The sequence below is a fragment of the Aythya marila genome, assembly GCF_965140915.1.
Source record: "Aythya marila genome assembly, chromosome: 21".
NCBI lineage: Eukaryota > Metazoa > Chordata > Aves > Anseriformes > Anatidae > Aythya > Aythya marila.
The window spans coordinates 2,807,919-2,826,145 of record NC_139062.1 but is presented as its reverse complement, the minus strand read 5'-3'; the positions used below and the strand labels follow the sequence as shown (position 1 = coordinate 2,826,145).

Here is an 18,227-nt window from a genome sequence, read left to right as displayed (position 1 = left end):
TGCTTTAGCAGGGGTCGGGATTGCTCCAGACTGAGGGGCCAGGCTGGTAACGCAGCCGCTGTCCCCAGGCGGTGACAGCTGGGATGTGGCTGCGGGGACGAGGCTTGCAGGGCCCTAACTGCAAGAAAAAGGTTGAACTTACCTTCTCTTCCAAAAGAAAGAGGTTGTTTCTGCCTCCTTTCCCTTAACTTTGCTGGGCAAAGAGGGTTTTTTTTGCCATTTAACACCGGGTTCCCACCACCAGCAGTGGTGCACACGATGAAAGAGGCTTCGTGGGTAAAGGACCCATCCAGGAGGGGCTCAGGAAGCCAGGTACCATTTGTAAATTAAGTGTTTTTCTTTTTTATTTAAACTGATTGCTGGAAAGCATTTTTATCGTGATGTGATGGATAATGACAATTTTTTTTTTTTATTATTATTTTACAATATAAAGAAGCTAATGTACCACCAAGCTATTTTTGTAAGAAAAAACGGCAGCACGTGCAACGTTTAAACAAAAAAAAAAAAAAAAGAGGGGAGAGAGAGAGAGAGAAAAGTACCACATGTGATTGTTGCTCACAACTGTACAAGTCACAGGAGGTCACCCCCAGGAGTTTCCGTCTCGTTCACAGTAGTAAAAACTCTGCCCCTTGTTTTTTTTTTTTAGCCTGACCCCCCCCCAGCATCCCTCCCCCTCCTCTGGGAACGCACAGGTATCCGTCTCATGGTCCACAGCAGGCCAGAATGTGCAACTACATCCACCTCTGTAACAAGGCTTTAAAAGGAACAAAAAACCAACCCTACAAACGAACAAAAATAATAATAACCCAAACGTAGAAATGAGTCCGTAGGACACGCGACAAGAGGGAGAGGGCCACGCTGGAGTGAGGCCTGTGACCCTCCGTCCCAAATCAGCACACACACTCCTTTTTTTTTCTTCTTTAAAACAAAACAAGGGGAAAAAAAAAAACAAAAAAGCAGCTCTGCGGGGCTGGAGCAGAGTCCTCCTGGGTGTGTGCTGCAAGGAAAAGGCGCCGGGGAGAGGGCAGCCCCCAGCCGAGGGGCCGCGCGCCGCCTGTGCCGTACCATCCACACTGAAGTAAACATGGACCGGAACTTGCCTTTTAGTTTTAAGTTTTTCTATTTTTTTTTCTTATTTTTTTTTTTATTTTTTTGTCTGTCTTTGGTATTGTTTTAAAAGTCGCTAGAGATGCATAGACACCTGAATGAGGAACTGAGGACAGTTTCCCGGGAGGAGGAGCTGCTTGGGAAGGCGCTCGCTTGCCGTTTCCGTGGGTTTGTTTCCTTTTCCCTCAGGGGTGCTGAGTACCGGTGGGAGGAGCAGTGCCCGGTCCCTGGCCCTGCTCCGAGTCACTGCCAGAAGTTGCTGCCAGCCGTGTGGCTCTGAAGGCAAAGAGGAGCTTTTTTTCCTCCCCGCTCCCAGCTCTCCATCAGCCTGGGGAGCGCGAAGGGGCGTGGAAGGGAAGGGCACCGCCGCCGTCCTCCACCATCATCTTCCTCTTCACTCGTCTTGCCTCGAAAAACATCTTTGGATAGTTTCCTTTCCTTCCCTTTATACAGTTTTTAAAACTTCCATGAGTTTTTTTAAAACAAAAAGCAAATGCATCCAAAAAAAAAAAACAAAACCAAACCTTAAAACCCTCCCTTCCTTGCTCCCGTGTCTGGCGCCGAGGGAGGCTCTCCTGCTCTCGCGCCGCCTTCCCTTGGGTTTCCCCCAGCCGAAGCTCAGTTCCAGCAGCAGCCCCGAGCCGGCCGGCGGTTAGGAGGGAGGTTTCGTGGTGTCGTTGAGCCCGGCGAGGATGGCGGGGTTGCCGTTCTCCTGCTTTGGTGAGATGCGGCTGGCCGAGGGCAGCCCGCTGCTGAAGGGCGAAGCCACGCTGCCCGTGGAGGACGGCCGCAGGTCGGCGGGGGGCAGGTCCCGCTCCGGGGGCCTCAAACCAGGGGGCTGCAGAGGGAAAGCCATGGGGAAGCCGGCCATGTACAGCACTCGGCCCACTCTCTTGGCCACCTAGGGAAAAAAAAACAGAAAGTCAACGCAGGGGTTAAAGGGCTGAGCCTGTGCGTAACCTGGCTCTGGAAAGCCCCAGGGGCTGCGCGGTCCTGAAGTGCCCCAGGGGCTGAAATCTGAAGGGTCCCAAATCCGGGGAAGTGGCACCATTTAAATGAAGAGCTGCTGTTCCTGCTGCACCAAAACTCCCTTGGTGGATTGCTGGAGAAGATCTGGGAAGATTTCTTCCCCCTCTCCCTTTTCCTACAGGGCTCTGTTGTGCCAGCGCGCTCCCTCTGGTGCCGGCCGCTTTGGGGCATGGCTCACAAAGAGCACGGCCCCAAAGTGCAGCTGGAGCTGGAGCCCTGCTCACACCTCGCAGGCTAAAGCTGTGCTGGGATGGGCAGTGCAAGAATCCCTCCTGCAACGTGTCCTGCATGTGTCCCATGCTGATGGCCTTGCTGTGCTCCAGGCTGAAAGCAAGCCCGAAACCCCAACGCTGACCCAAATCCAGCCCCTGAAATGCTCAGGGCTCAGAAAGGGGCTGTGGAAACCTGGAGCCTGTGCTAGGTAAGGCTACACAGCCACGTGTGCCCGTGCTCTGCATGGCCCCAGCTGAAACGTGGCTTTGGGAAGCATCCGTCCCCGTGCGCCCTGCTGCACCAGGCTTTGGGGTCACCCCCTGGGCAGCTGCCCCGAGTACGGGGTGCAGCCAGCTGGCAACACCTGCCTCATCCCATCCCATTCGCAGGCACCACCGGTTCACCAGAACGCTTCTGCCAGCCCCAAAGTGCTAGAAAGCTGCAGACCAGCGCCCGCTGCCCACTTTTGAAGAGCAGGAATTGCTCTAATGGGAAGAGGGGGGAAAAAAAAAAGCAATCTGGCTACAGGGTGGCTTCTGTTAGCGGCGCAGGAAGCTGTAAGCCTGCAGCCTCTCCCCGCTGCAGCTCCGGAGAAAGCTCTCCTGCAGCAGCTCTTGCCTCCCAGCGAGGGCCAAAGGCCTCACAACTTTCCAGCACCTACACAGCTGGTTCGCATTTAGGCTTAAACAAAAACACCGGCTGGTGCTCCAACCAGACAACCGGGGCATTATGCAGTGAGCAACATCAGGGCTCTGCTCCCCCACTTACCACCCCCCCCCCCCCAGCCCCTGCCTTATTAGAGAACTTTAAACACTATTGATTAAATCGAAGCAGGGTTTTTCGAGCTTCAGCCCCTATCTCATATTCCTCCCCCTACCACATCCACTCTCGGTATGGCTGCGAGCTATTTGGCATTCCCTGTTTTTTAAGAAACATACGAGTTTTATTTCCTCCTGAATTGACCCACGGGGAACAATTGCCCACAGAACCTTTTTATTAGCCCCCTCGTAAACAGTGAGGGCTGCAGGGAAAGCAGTAAAGGCTCCCTCATTGTTTTAACATAACCTAACAAACGCACGGCTCCTGGATCAGGGCAGGGATGCTCCCGTGTGCAGCCCGGTGGCACCGCGCAGCCCCGCCTGGTCCTGACGTGTGGCAGGGGCCGGGTGCTGGTTTTTGGATGGGTTTGGGGAAAACAAAACGCAGCTGGAGCAGAGCTGCTCGGCCAGCTTCGTGTCCAAGAGGAGCTGGAGGCAGCTGTAACGGGTCGCTGTGACCGCGAGCAAACCTCCCCGGGCAGCTGGGAGCCAAGGCAGGAGAAAAAAAGGAAAAAAAAAAAAAAAAAAAAAGGTGTTTTGGGGAGGATTGGCATTGCTTTAAAGAAATAGTGCTACGGGAGCAAACCGATCTGTTGAGGAGGAAATAAACAGGCAGCAGGTTTGTGCTAGCACGGCCGAGGAGGGGCAGAGCTTGGTGTTACTGGGGAGGGAAAGCGCCCAGCAGCTGATGCTGAGCCTGCGAGATGCCTCGGGGCCTCGAGCTCCCCAAAACGGAGCTGCCCAGAGCCCTTTGGGCACAAGGGAAAGGAGCAGCAGGAGGCCCTGCAGCCAGTCTAGAACAAAAACACATCTCCCGAAATGGCATCACCCGCTCGAGGCCCCACAGACTATTTCAGGTGAAGCTGATTTGGCATCCTCTGCCTCCCCTGCCTGGCTGCAGCTGCTCTCCCTCGCCACAAGCACCTCGCCGGGGTCGATTTAGGCTCCTCTCTGCATCCCCGTCCCGAGCTATTTGCGTGCTGTCTGCCCTGGAAGAGCTGCCTGACTGATGGATGAGCACATGCACCATTTCTGGAGCCCAGCACGCGCGCTCCTGAAACCCAAATTAAAGAACTAAACGATTATCACTTGGAAAATTACAGCCACTAAACCAGGGGGACAACGGAGCTGCTCCAGCCTGACCGTGTGCCCCTTGGTACCGCCCGGCAGTGGGACTGCTCCTACCTGAGAGCGGATCTTCAGTGCGGGGCCGAGCTTCAGCCCCATGTTGTTCAGCAAGTGCTCTTCTGTCAGGAGGGGCAGGGTCTCACCATCGATCGCTTGCTCGCGGAATACCTGCGGGAAAACGGGGCCAGGCTCAGGGCTGAGATCCCTCACCACGGGCAGCGTTTACATCCTGAATCCAGGAGCCAACACATAAACCCCAAAAAAAAGGACAGACGACACCATACGAATCTAAATTGTTGACAAATCCTACATCACACACCGTTTTTTTCTGGCTATTTGGAAAAAACTGAGCCAGCAGCCCAACAGTGTTGCAGTGAGCTCTGTGCAGGAGTTTTCCACCCAGTACGTGCTGCAAAGGTTAAGGGCTGGCTACGCGAGCTTACGGCCCCGGTCCTTGTAGGCACAGCAGGGCTGTGCTTGCACCAGGCTCCCCCGGGGGCTTGCTCCGGATGCCCGAGCTCCGTAGCGCGAGCAGAAGCTGCCAGCAGTCGGGGGATGTCAGCTCTGGGCCTGTTTTGTTGTGCTTTTAGTATTTTTTTTAGCCCAACCACAGCGCCGCTCCGCAGCGTTTCACAGCCCGGCTCGCGCTGGAGCCTTGCCCAAACGAGCCGCCCAATGCTGCCGCCTCGCCGCGGGGGGGTTTCACACAGCAGTGCCCTCACTGAGCAGCACGGCGAGGAGAAATTTTATTTTCCTCTAGAGGCTTCTTTCTCAGCAGCCCCTAGCCCAGAGCCATCCCTTCGGAGCGGCAGCTGAGCTGCTGTGAGCCTTTTTTTTTTTTTATTTTATTGCCAGACTCCACCAGCAAAGCCGCCCATGACTGCAGCGTTTTGCTGCTCCTTGACCTCACGAAACTTAATATACCCATTTCTTCTCCTCCCTGCGAAGCCAGCGTGGCCGGGAGCCAGCAGCCTCCCTTCGCTCAGCGCTAAAACCCGGCACAAAAAGCCTCCAAGCGAGAACAGCGTTGCCCTCGGGTGTCCCGCAGGTCCCGACCCGCGGCGGGGACGAAGCCGAAGGTTGTCGGGGGCCGGGAGCAGCAGCGACTTGGGGTTTTTCTGCTGAAACCTTCTTGTTTGCCTGAGCTCTACACGCACTGCATACCACCACGCTCTCGCTGGCTTTTCCTGGCAGCAGCAGCCTGCGGGTCGCTGCCAGACCTCCCCGGCAGCTGCGGCTTTGGAGACGGGAACAGGCGGCTCTGCGGCGCGCAGCCCCGGAGCTGGCTCTCCCCCCATCGCCGGCGTTTTCACATAGTAAAAAACCTGCTAAGCACCTAACCACGGCGCGGAACAACCCACCCCCTCACACCACGCACCCCCAGCAAAATGCACCGGAGCAGGGGGCCCCCGCCAGGAGGCTGTTGAGAGCTGCTCCCGGCAGCGTGAAGCGTTTTGCTTTGTCTCGCCGAGCCATTGATTTCTCCCCGCTGGCGCACCGGGGGCTGGCACGCGAGGTGGAGCTGGATGGATGGATGGATGAGCCTCCGGCGAGGTGGCTGCGGGAAGGATTTCTCCACGCTTCCCACCGGCTCCCGGGTGATTTCCCATCCTCTGTGCCCATCCCTGTGCCGTTGTGGGAACACGGGCAAGGCGCCACGGTGCCGAGGGCGCTCTGTTGGCACGGGCAGCAGCAAGCCTGGGTTGGGAGCCTTTTGCGTGGGCTCGAGTCCCTCCCAGCAAATAATCAGCACACGGGGACGTGCTGACCCCATCCCTCACTGTCCTCACCAGCAGCAGCCCCCGAGCTCCCCTCCACGCACAGAGCTGCTGCATGGATACCCTCCTGCAAGCAGCCAGCCAGCCAAAATCTTGAGCCACAGGGAGCCCAAACCCCTCTCGTTCCTCCTAGGGAACATTTTGTGTGCTCCACCTCTCTGAGAAGCATTCCCTTTTCTAAATCCTGGATGCACACACAGGTGTCTGCTCCAAAGCAGCCCTGGTTTGCAGGTGGTGGTGACAAAGCACGCTGTGATGGGATTAACGTCAGGGTTTGGGGGGCAAGGAAAGGGATTTGGGAGTGGAGGAAAGAGATTTGGGAGTGAAAGCACAGTTATCCCATCACCTGGGAGTTAAGGGGAGCTGTGGGGCAATTCCAGGCTTCCATAAAGAAAATAAAAGGCTGTGTCCCAGCTTCCCCATCCCCTCGGGGCGAGCTGCATGCACCTCTCCACAGGGCACACGCCAACATCAGCAGGACCTAAAGGGAACCTCGCGCAGAGCAGGAGCTGGGTGCTGAGCTTCCCCCTTCTCAAAACGACTCACAGGGGGCACAACTTCTGCCCAATGCACTGAAGAGACAACGTTTTTTTTTTTTGGAGAAAAGGTTTTTTTTTTTGGCAATCAGCTTCCAGCCAGCCGGGATGCCCAAGGAGAGCTTTGCCCTCCCTGGCTGCCAGTCGGGGAAGCTCCTCTTGGAGCAGCGTGTCCGGAAAGCCCAGCGCTGCTCCTTCCTCCCTCCTGAGATCCGTTCTCAGCCTCGGATGCGTCTCTGCTGAAAGGCAGGATTGTCCTCGGCGCTGGCCCTTTGCCTCTCTATCTGCTGCTTTCTCTCCCCCCCCTCCCAGCACACTGGACCCCCTTTACGAGGCCGTCCCAGACAGCTCAGGAATCTGCGCCCTCGCAGGCGGCGCGCTCTCAATGGGGCATTTATAATGGGCCCCGGCGGGCGCGCAAGCCAAAAACACGGGGTTGGGTTTTTGTACTGCACCTCGCGACCTCACACCGAGAGGCATCCTAGGATGAGCTTAAAAATCACCACCAGCAGCACTGCGACGCGTGAGCGCGGAGCTTACGGGGATGTTTGTGCCACCGGTTCTGTCCCTGCTCTGCCCCACGGGCGCAGGAGGAGAGCTTGAAGCTCCCAGCCTTGCCCTGCTCCCATCCACCCTTTTGCTTTTGGGGTCGGCACCAGCAGCAAGGATTTATTGTGCAATTCACAAGGCGAATGAGCTACAGGGAGCGCAGGGCTCCGGGCTGTCCACCCATGGGGATGGACGCCACGAGGAAAAAGAAGCAGGGCTGGGAGGCTGCTGGGGCTGGAGGATGCTTTACCTGAGTGTACTCGGTGCAGCCGGAGAGGTTGGACACGAAGCTGCACACGTCCTCCACTGTCCATTTGCTGATGTCTTCCAGCGCGGGGCTTTCCTCGCCATCCAGAAACAGACCTCCCATGGTGCCTGCAGCGTTCGGAGGCGAGGGGGGGGAAAAAAAAAAAAAGGGGGGAAGGAGGGGAGGAGAAAGAAACATAAATCATTAAAATCCCACACGGACAACAAGCAGCCTGCAATCTGAATATTTTTCTCCAGCCGCACATTCATCTTTAATGACCTGTCAATTAAAGCACTGGGCAGGGTCAATTCGTAGGCCCCTTCCTCCTGGAGGTCCCCAGCTTGGAAAGGGGAGGTGGGGGGGGGAGATCGGGGGGGAAGGAAAAATCCCAGCTAATGCATTTCATGTGCTTAATGTTCTTCAGCTGCAGGGCAGGGATGGGGGGGAGGGCGGCAAAAAGAAGGAAGGGGAAAAAAAATAAAAATAAATAAAAATAAATAAAAAAAATAAATAAAAACAACCCCCGAGGGGTGTTCCTGCACACCCCCCAGAGCAGAATGCTGCCTGCCCCGGGGGCTGCTCTCCTCTCCCCCAGCCCCCTGCGTGTCCGTCTGTCCGTCCGTCCCACCAAACCACACTTGGGTCCCAGCTGTGCCAGCACTGAAGAAACCCATTTCCAGAAAATGCCACTTTTTGGGGAAAAATAAAGCGTTCTTAACACGAGGAACTCGCTGCTGCGCGGCAACGTCGGGGTCATTGACGAGGACCTGGGCAGCCGTGGCCGTGCTGGGCAGGGGGAAAGTTTATGAGGGACGTAGCATGGCCCTTGTAAAGGGCACGGAGCAACAAATTGCACCAAAACATGTCCCTTCAGGGCATGAAGCAATAAAATACCCCCAAAAATATTTCTCCCAGGGGTTTATCCTGACCAAACGATCCTTTCTGTAGGTTTTGTCCCCCAGGCTTTGGAGCAGCACCAGGAACACGGCCCCCAAAAAGTCCTGGTGGGGAGCGCACCCAGCAGAGCCACAAAACGGGGAGCCACAGACGGGGGCTGCCTGCCAAAACCACCACGGCCCAAGGTGGCAGGGAAAAGAGAGGAGAGGAGAGGAAAGGGCTGCTCTTTCCCGGGGCAGGGCAATTCTCTTTCTGCTTTTTGGAAGGGCGGCCGCAGCTCGGTGAAGGGAGGAACTGGAGCCACACTCATGGGATCACTCTGTTCTGGGCACGGGCAGCGCTGGGGTGAGATGCTCGGAGTAAAACAGCCCCGCTGGGTGGGAATAAGGCATGTTTTCCACGTCCCCACACACGAGGAAACACAACGTGGCCACAGGATTTCTCTCAGAGTTCGCCTTCCCTTCCCGGTGATGCCAGGAAGGTGGAAATATCAGTGGGAGGGGGAAGGCGAAGAGCCACGCTTCGGGCTCTGCCCTGCAGAACCTAAAACCCATCGGGAGGACGCCACTTCCCAGTGAAACCAGTGGGAAACCAGTGGGAAACCAGTCCCGGGGCTCCCTGTGGCTGCAGCAGATCCCACCCCAGGTGCTCAGCACCCCGAGCTGGGGCTCTGGAGATCGCTGCTGGGGGGGTCCCATCCTGCTCCCCCCCCCCCCAGGGACCTCTCCCCGCTCTGGCAGCTCGGGGAATGAGGACAAATCGGTGCCCAGCGGCGCGAGGGGACGCGGCTGCTGGTGCCATAATGACATGTCACCCGGCCCCGCCGCGCCGCCGGGGCAGCAGCAATTCCCTGCCAGGGCCCCCCCGCCTCGCCCCGTGATAAATGAGGGGCCGGGAGGCTGCTAATGGATTGCAGAGCAGCTCTCCAGATGGGGCCCGCCGCGGAGGCACCGGGGAGGATTCATCAGCCCCGGCTCGTGGGCAGGTGTCCACACGTACGAGCCCTCGCCGCCCCCCGGCCGCGATCCATTTCTAATTTTTCTCCCTCCTCCCAGCGTCCAGCTGCCTTGGGAGAGAAGCTGAAGGTGGCTTCAGGTGCCAATGGGGGACCGGTGCACAAAGCAGGCCCGCTGTGGGGGGGGCAGCCCCTTTTGGGGGTGTTCCTGCTGTTCCATCGGCACCGCTCCCCCTCCAAAGCCAGCCCTGCGCCCCCTCCCAGCGGCAGCCTCCCGTTAATTGCTCTCCAGCCTCCGGATCGATGCGAGGATTTTAGCCTCCTGCACGCTCCATCCTTCACCTCGCCGGAGGAGGAGGAGGAGGAGTAGGATGGAGGAGGAGGAGGAGGGGAGCAGGGCTGCTGAAACCTCGGCGAGATGAGGTCAGGCAGCAGCCGCCAGGTCCCCAGAAGGCGGCTGCGGGAATCGACCCGGCTCTGGCTGCCGTCAATATTCCTCCCGGCAGGGACGCCGAGCGGCTCCCTGCCTCCGCAGCAGGAGCTCCCTTGCTGCAGGCCCTGAGGAGCCGGCATTTCCAGCCAGCTCAGCCTCCCGGGCCCAGCACCACCTTCCCTGTCTCGTGCCACAACGCCGGGACCAGGCAGGCCAAAAGAGCAGAGCAGCCCTCCGAAGTATTCGGGGATTTATTTGGCACACAAGGGGGGGAGGTTGGTGCAGCTCTGCCTGCCTGGCTGCCTCCAAGAGCCTCTCCTCAAGGGCCAAAACCCCTTTTTTTGGGGTTGTGTTTTTGTTGCTGCACATTACCCTGGCGCAGCCCAGGGCCCCTGGGATCAATGCAACCCTCGGTATTTCAGCGGCTGAGCTCTCCTCCCGGCTCCCCCATCCGCACGGGATGTGCCCTGATCCCAAACCAGGAGCTTTTCCTGGCACGAGGGATCCCGAGCCCGGTGCTGTTCCCCTGCACGCAGCCACCACCGAAAGCAAAAACCGCCCTCAGGACCAGACCTGAGTCGGGCTCCACAAATCAGGAGCAAAATCAGAAGCGCTCATCTCTGCCAAGGCCTCCAGACAGGCCGGTGATATAAATTCGAAGTGATAATAATAAATGGGCTATTACAGGAACCCGGGCCTCGCTGGGGGAAGGCAGCGAGCCCGCGCACAGCCCGTCCTCCCCGCGGAGCCTCGCGCGGCCGATGCGCGCCGGAGCCGTGCGCGTTTCTTCCCTTAATGGCTGGGAGAGAAGGGCTCCTGCGAGGACGCCTCGGCAGCCCCCGGCAGCAGGAATATTTATCAGGCTGGCCACCTGCCTGTCATCGAAAAATCGCTTCCTCCTTCCTGGCTGGAAGGCAGCTCTAATGAGCGCCAGGCAGCCGCGCTCCCCGCTGCCGCGGCTCTCCGCACGGAGAGGAGGCAGGCTCGGCGCCCCGCGTGCCGTGCCCCCCTCCCCGGTCTCCCTCCTCCGCCTGCTCCTGCCTCCTGCTAATTGCTCCGCTAATTATTATTAGGCGAAGCGGGGTTTGGTTTTCGGCTGGGGATGGCGGAGAGCTAGTCGCGGTTTCCCTGCCGGTCTGGCCCACCCGATGGGCAAGTTGCTGCAGGGAAAGGAACAATTTTGGCTCCAAACCAGCTGAGCGCAGCCCGACAGCCTGCCCTGACCTTCCGGCCTCCCTTCCAGGCACAAAACCTCTGACCCTTCCCTTTGAAGGGCAGATCCTTGCTGCCAGTCATCTGCCTCACCTCTCCCTGAAGCTGGTGATATTTCACATCTCTCCTAACCACAGTTTATGGAGAAGGTCCCCGAAATTGCAAGGTCCCTTAACCCATCACATCGCCCTCGCCTTTTTTTATGTGCTTGGGACCTGCTCTGTCCCTGCTGGTGCTCGTAACCACCCTTGACCCGCTGTGGTGCAAACGGGGGCCTTTTAACCTCAATAAAAGGTACAGAAGGGCCACCACGAGCACGCTGCAGGACGGCAAGGGGACGAACCCTGTGTTCAGCAAGCCCCACAGCCACTCGGCGCACCCACCTGCGTGGAAGTACGGGCTCATCGTGTAGGGGAACCCGAAGGGCAGCGGCTGGGGCGGCGGGATGGAGGCTGGCGGCAGGTATTTCACCTCGCTTTTGTTGATGCCCGGCCCGAGCAAGTGGCTGGGGGACTCGGCGCTGGACGAGCTGCAGGGCGCATTGGTGCCGGCGGCCCCTTCCCCCAGCTCCTTGGCCCCTTCGCAGCCCTTCCCCGCCTCCTTGCACTCCTTCAGCTCGGCGGCCGAGCCGCTGCTCTCCGCCTTCAGGCTCTCGGGCTTCTCGTCGCTCACGTCGGCGTCGCTCTCCGAGTCCTTCATCTCCTCGTCGTTACAGTCCGGGGCCCCGTCCCGCGCCCCGCGGGGCTCCGCCGCCTCCTTGGCCTCGCTCGGCCCCTGCGGCTCGGCGCGGTGCTGCGCCGCCTTCCTGCTGCCCCGCCGCGGCTGCTCCTTGGGCGGCGTGGAGCTGCTGGGGACGCCGGGGTTGAGGGAGAGCAGGGGCGCGTTGTTGTGCCGCAGCACCAGCATGGCGTTGCGCCGGGACAGCTCCTCCCGCAGCGGGTGGCCCTCGGGGATGTCGTGCACGTTGCGCAGGGCCGGGTGGTCCGGGGGCAAGCCGGGGTGGAGGCTCAGAGGGTCGCCGGCCAGCAGCCGCTGCCTGTGGAGGTTCTCCAGCTCCTTCTGGCGGATGATCTCGGCCGACATCTCCAACCTGCACGGGGAGAGGCAGAGGAGGTCACTGGAAGACCCTAAGAGGAATTTGTTGACCCGCAGCACGGCTGAAGCTGAGCTGGGGGCTCTCCAAGCGCGGTCCCCACGCGCTCAGATCCATTGGGATCGGCTGGATGTGTCTCTACTGCTCGTGCACGGCTCCCCCAGCCCCGCACCCCGCACTGCCCTGCGTGACAGCAGGGAAAAGAAGGGCAGGGCTCGCCCCCCGCGCTCCTCACCTCGCCAGGTTTTGCTTTCGGAGCATCTCTTGCTGCCGTGCAAACATCTCTGCTTGTGCCGGCTGCAGGAACCCGTAACCTGGGGACAGGGAGGGCAAAACGACGCGGGGTTATTCAGCCCAGCATTGACTCCCTGCTCGCTCGGGAGGAGCTCTCCGAAGGGCCGAGCAGGAGAGCTTCCACAACCCAACCCAACCCATTCCCAACCCCGTGCTGAAAGACGGCGTCTCCTGCACTCACCTGGTGTCTGGCACAGGGCCGAAGGCACCCCGAGGAAAGGAGGTCTCAAGTGGGGCCCCAGGGCGATATGGGGCGCGTTCTGGGGCGAGAGCAGCGGCGGTGGGTGGGATATCTCCCTGCGGGGACCAGAAAAAGAAATCCAGGTTGAAAAGCTGGCTCAGGAAGAGCATCCCTTCTCTGCACCACCAGGGGCTGGGCCGAGATAAGAAAGATGCCCGTTTCCTGGATGTAAGACTTGCAAAGGAGGAGAAAATAATAAATACAGAAAAGCAGAACCAAATGGGGGAAGAAATCAGCCCAAACTCCACCGGCCCTACCTGCCCTCACCCTCCTGCTCCTCATTTACTCTGAGCTGGGCTGCTCAGAGCATCCTTGGCTACCCAGAGCTGGCAGATGCAATGCTGGGGACGCTGCCTTTGCCTTTCCCTTCAAGCTCGGGCTTCTGTCTCAGCTCCCTTACAACCAAAAAGCCCTTCTGGATCTGAGGAGCTGGGGCTGTGAAGATCTGAAGGGATCAGGGGGATCACAGGAATCACTGGGGCGAGGGGTGATTCCCCGTGTTGGAGAGAAAAGTGGGATGTGAGGCGGAGAGAGGGGAGCTGGGGAGGGGGACGTGAGCTCCAAGTGCCACGGGGTCAGTGGGAAGAAGCATTTGGGGAGCTGGGGAAGGTGGAAAGTGACTGGAAGAGGCAGGTTGGAGGGCGGGGAAGGGGACAATGCCCAGGAGCAAGGCAGGTAGAGCCTGCTTGCTTGTTGCAGAAAAAAAATAAGAAGAAAAAAAGAAAAGAATATGCAGGAAGGGAATAGGAGCCAAGGTCTCTTCCATTAGTCAAATCTGCCCTGGGAGCCTGCAAGCAAATCTCTGCTTTCCGGCTGCATGTCTCTTAATTCCTTTTGATGGCCACTTACAACATTATTACCTTCACCAGGGCATCCAGAGGCAAAGCCAAGTGCTGCGCCGTTTATTTTCATTTTACAACATCTCCCCGTAAAGGCTGCTGCGGGAGAGACCGGAGGGCGAGAGGAAGGGAGCGGGGAGGCACGGGAGACGCCGCGGCAAGGAGAGCTCCCCCTCTCCGTGGGGCTGGGGGGTGCCAAGGTGGGGCTGGGCTGCCCCCAGGGCTCGTGAGAAGCCAGCCAGGAAGGATTTGGGGTGAGAGAGGCTCCCTGCAGGCTTTCCAACGAGCACCACAAGGAATTGCTCTGCTTTTTCCCTGGGTCTTCCCAGGGTTGTTTCATCCTCGTCCCGTGCAGCCATCTCTCCAAATCCCCACGAAATGCTGCAAGAGGCTGATGGGCAGCAGCGGGCGGGCTGCGAGCCCCCTCTGAATTCCTCCTCCTCCTCCTCCTCCTCCGGCTGTCTCCCCGTCTCTCCTTTCCTCCTCCTTCCTCCCCTAGCTCTCCTCTAAACTAATTGCACAGCTCGCTGTGTCTGGAGGAGAGCCACGGATCGATCCGTCGCTGCTGAAATGTTAATGCTAATCGTATAACCGCTCCGCCAGCACCTCGCACTCCGCTGGCAGCTCCAATTAATCTCAGGTAACGCAGCGCCTGACCTTCGGCTCCGAGCCGGGGCAGCAGCCAAGCGATGCTTATGTAATTACACCATGAAGTGTGTAATCACCTGCCCTAATCCCCGAGGCCTCACAATTAGCCGAGGCCTCGGTCGCTGGGCTGCCAAGTGCTTTGCCACCCCGGACAGCCTGCAGATGAATAACGGACAATTAAAGCGGCATGACGGGGGCGAGGAGGTGTCCGCTCGATCGTAATTAGCTGTAATCATGGGGAGACGAGGCTGGCAGACGTGCTGGTCGTTTTATAAGAAGCAATTTAGGAAATCAAGTCGCTTTTAACTGTTCCGAGGCCGGGCAAGCGGGGGATGCGTCCCCCCGATTTGGTGCCGGGAGCGGTGCGCGGCGGCCCCAGGCTCTGCAGGGGGATGCTAAAAAACGAGGAGAGGCTCCGGGTTTTAGCCAAGAGGAGACCCAGGAAGCTGGAGATCGGGGCTGGGCTTGGGAAAAAAGGATCTTTTTCCCTCTGGTGGCAGTGCTGCATTAACCAGAGGTTGTTCTTATGCCTTAACGCTGCGCTCGCCGTGATCCCGAAGGAATTTGGGGCTGCTCGTGGCCTCCGGCTCCCAGCAGAGCAGGGATCAGCTCAGGGCAGGGCCAGGCAGGCGAGCGATGGGGAGGGAAATTTAGGGGGAGGCATCGGCACCTGCCCCACGTGGGGCACCCCAAATACACGTGGGACAAGCAGGAAATCCCCAGGGGATGAGGGACCCTGCTCCCTGCTGGCACACCAATACTCTCCAACCACGGTACCACGAGGACGAGCACTGCCTGCCTCCCACCCAGCTTAGTTAGGGCCAGCAGATGGGGAAGATGCTGCTTCTGCCCCAAATCTGGCCCTTGGCACGGGGGCAGGAGCTGGGGAGCCCGATTCCTTCCTCCACGGGGCCGGCGACTGCTTCCCAGCACGCCTGGAGACAGCCAAGCTCTGAGAAAAAGGCAACCCCTGAGAAAAAAGCCCCCCGAGACCCGAGCCGAGGCTGCCGTGCGCTCTCAGGCAGAGCGCAATGCAAATCCTCGCATCCTTTCCCACGCGGGCACCAGCCCCCTTCGCTTCCTTCCTCCTCCTCTTCCTCCTCCCAGAGCGAGGGCTGAGTTACAGCCCCGGCCCCCCGAGGAGGTGAATGATGAGCCTGGTCCCTGCCCCAGGAGAGCAGTTCCGTGGTGCTGCCCAGTCCTTCCCCAGACCCTTTTTTTTCCCCCTACTATGCCAGCTGGAGGCTCGGGAGCAGGGTATTAGGGGATTTGCGCTGCATGCTGCTAAATTTGATATGTCCTTTAACAGGAGACAAATGGTTGGCGAGGCTTAAAAAGTATTGACTTTTCTTTAACAATAAGCACTAATGGCCTTCAAATAATCAATATTTAAAGTCATTACGGGGTTACACATTATACTGGTAAAGCCAAGCCTCTCGCCTTAACCCCCTCGCAGCCTCCCGAGCTCCCCCCGGCAGGCTCCGAGCAGAGGCAGCGGCTGGAGACGTGAGGGGGTCAGGGAATGCAGATTGAAAGCGGCAAGGCATGGAAATAAATTTAGAACGGATGGAAGAAGGAGGAGGAAAAAAAAAAAAAAAGAAAAAAAAAGGATGCATGAGAGCCCTGCTTGCTTCTGCTTTGCATTTGATAGGGAGAGACACTTCAAACCTGAGGTAATAGGCAGGCACAGCTCCTGGCTCGCCATCCACAGCCGCTGCCAGTGCCAGGAAGGGGAACTAAATGAAATGAAAAGGCTGCTCAAAAAAACGGTGCTCGGGTTTTGCAGGCAGAAAGGGACACGTACCTCTGCTGTCCTGGGCGTGGAGGGGCTGGCTGGGGGGAATTGGTGGCTCAAAACGCAAAGCGGTGCCAAAGCCAAATTCCCTAGGGCAGGGCGAGCTCCGGGGTCTTTCTGCGCTGCCCCTCGCCCAGGTGAGGAGGTGCAGAAGTGGGAGGAAGGTGGATGAAGGCTTTGGAGCAGACAGGGGGATGCAGAGCAGGGCAAGGTGAGGGTAGGAGGGCAGCAAGGAGCACAGGGGGGGAAAGGGAAAGGCTCCAGCATCTCCCAACACCCAGAGAAGCGGGGTCTGCCCAGCTCCAGGTCAGGAACACGGCCCAGGAGCAGGTCCTGCACTACGTACCCAGAGCCGAGCACCCTGGCTAAGAAGCTGCCAGGCCAAACAAGGCAGCAAAACCAGCCCAGTGCCAAAAAAATTTGGGAGGTAGCAGGATCCCAGCAGCCCAGCCTGTGCAGGGCGCAGCCACCTGCCGTTCCTGCAGGAGCAGCTTGGAGATGGGAAGTTCTCCAGGCTGGAGCAGTAACAGTGACACCTTCGAGCTGTACCCTTTCCTCTTCCAAGTCTTTTTATAACTCCGAGCTAACTCGACAGCCCTTTCAAACAAACCACCGGGGCTTGGCGCTCCGTAAGCCGAGGCTGAGCCGATCTCGGGAAGGATTTAGGAAACTGAAACCAAATGGGTTCTCCAGCAGCAGCCCGGCTCCAGGTCTGGCCACGGGCACTGCGAGAGGCACAGCTTTTACAAACTGCCCCCGACAGCTGGGGAAGCTGGAGAGGTGAAGGGAACACTGCCCTGCTCAAAGGACCTTGGACCCAGCCCCAAAAATGTCCATTTTAGTGTTTTTTGGAGCACACCCTGGCACAGCCAGCACCCATCTCCCTACCTTCTGCTTCGTTACGCCTACCCAAAAAGTCAGGCACACGCCTCCCTTCCCAGATGTTCCCTGGCTCTGACTCCTCGCCTCCCACCCTCCTCACACCTGGGAAGCGGGGCACCGAGTGGGCAGCTCCTGCTGGCAGAGCTCCCTCCGTCCCTGCCTCTGCGAGAGCGGCAGCACTGCCCTGGCTCAGCACAACTGGGTCACCTGCATGGGTTTTCCCCTCCTCGTAACGCCTGGAGTGGCTAATTATTCCTGCCCACGCTGCTGCCACGCTGGAGAGCTGACCTGATCCCCGCAGATCTCCCGATGGGAAGCCGGAATGGAATTTTAACGCCGCGCCAAGCAGCTCGCAGCCCCCCGCATCATGCATGATTGCTTCTGCTCCGGGGAAAGGAGATGTCATAAATCTACCTACGGTTTGCCCACGCACGTGAGCCCGCTTCCTCCATCGCCACCGCCTCTGTCAGTGCCTACCTGAACCCTTTACAACGTCCATGCCTGCACAATAAGGTGCAGAAAGGCTGCTGTGATTGACCTGGTTGACAGGGACCATGGCAGCCAAGAGCAAAACCCAAGGCTAACAGCACCAGGGAGAAGGGAAGGCAGGATTTAACCCACACGGTGCTTTTCTGCTTTGTAACGCGTGGCCGTGGCTTCTCCTGGCATCCCTAAAAACCCCAGGAAAATCCCTAAAACCAGGGCCCCGTCGCAGCGCAGGAAGGGAAACTGAGGCACGGGGTGACCCTGCAAGCTGAACCCGAGGGCCTGCAGGTTCTTCTCTCAATACCCACGCCAGGCTGGGGCCCTGTGTGCTCTCCTCCCCTCCTCACCTCACCGGGATCTCTGTCTGACACGTGCCAACCTTGCAGGGCCACTCGGAGAACGGGATCGCCAACAGAAGCGGTGCGGGGAGGCGCACAGCTCCCAGCTCCAGCCCCTGCTGAGCCTGCTGGCTGCCTCCCTGCCCTCTTCCCAACCGCTTTAACGTTTCCTGGCCCTGCCCAGCTCCATCACAGCACCTGCCTGGCAGCAGAGCACCTCTGGGCGCGATAGGGATCTCCCTCCTGTGCAGTTTTGCCCCCCCTGCTTGCAGCGCCTCCCCACGCACCGCCTCCACCCTTCCGCGGGGGCTCTTGCAGCCAGCCCTCCGGCTGGCCTGGCTCTTCTCCAGGCCACACAGAGCTGGAGAAAATTTCCAATTCCCCCCCCCCATCTGCCTGGCTGCACTGAAGCTCCTCTATCCCTGCATTCCTCGCAGGTCTGCCTACGATCCACGTGGCCTGGCTTGGGGTTTCGCGGGGCGGGTTAGCCAAAGTGCACCCCGCAGGAGGAAGGTCTGCGCCCAGCCTCCTCGCTCAGAGAGAGGGAAAAACAGACGGGATCCCCGAGGCTGTAACGAACGGAGGGACTCTAAACCCAGAGGGTTAATATGCACGCTACAGAATCCATATATCCAGCTGCTCCCACCCCGAGATGAAAGCCAGACGAGGCTAGATGCTGGAGCTTTCCACTGCTTGTCCCGTGATACCC

At 58.8% G+C, this 18,227-nt stretch overlaps 1 protein-coding gene across 4 annotated transcripts in view; it reads right to left on the bottom strand.

Moving 5' to 3' along the window:
- Nucleotides 1-1,680: 1,680 nt before the first annotated feature.
- The window catches only part of SAMD11 (sterile alpha motif domain containing 11), a gene marked incomplete at its 5' end in the record, with an annotated part of 101,988 nt that continues 85,441 nt past the window's right edge, over nucleotides 1,681-18,227 (bottom strand). For all 4 annotated transcript variants that reach the window (XM_082777249.1, XM_082777251.1, XM_082777250.1 and 1 more), the window contains 6 exons: nucleotides 1,681-2,008; nucleotides 4,353-4,463; nucleotides 7,409-7,533; nucleotides 11,286-11,992; nucleotides 12,231-12,309; nucleotides 12,471-12,586. In XM_082777249.1, coding sequence (XP_082633375.1) covers nucleotides 1,760-2,008; nucleotides 4,353-4,463; nucleotides 7,409-7,533; nucleotides 11,286-11,992; nucleotides 12,231-12,309; nucleotides 12,471-12,586 — 1,387 coding nt within the window. In that variant the 3' untranslated portion in view covers nucleotides 1,681-1,759. The remainder of the gene's footprint in view (nucleotides 2,009-4,352; nucleotides 4,464-7,408; nucleotides 7,534-11,285; nucleotides 11,993-12,230; nucleotides 12,310-12,470; nucleotides 12,587-18,227) is intronic.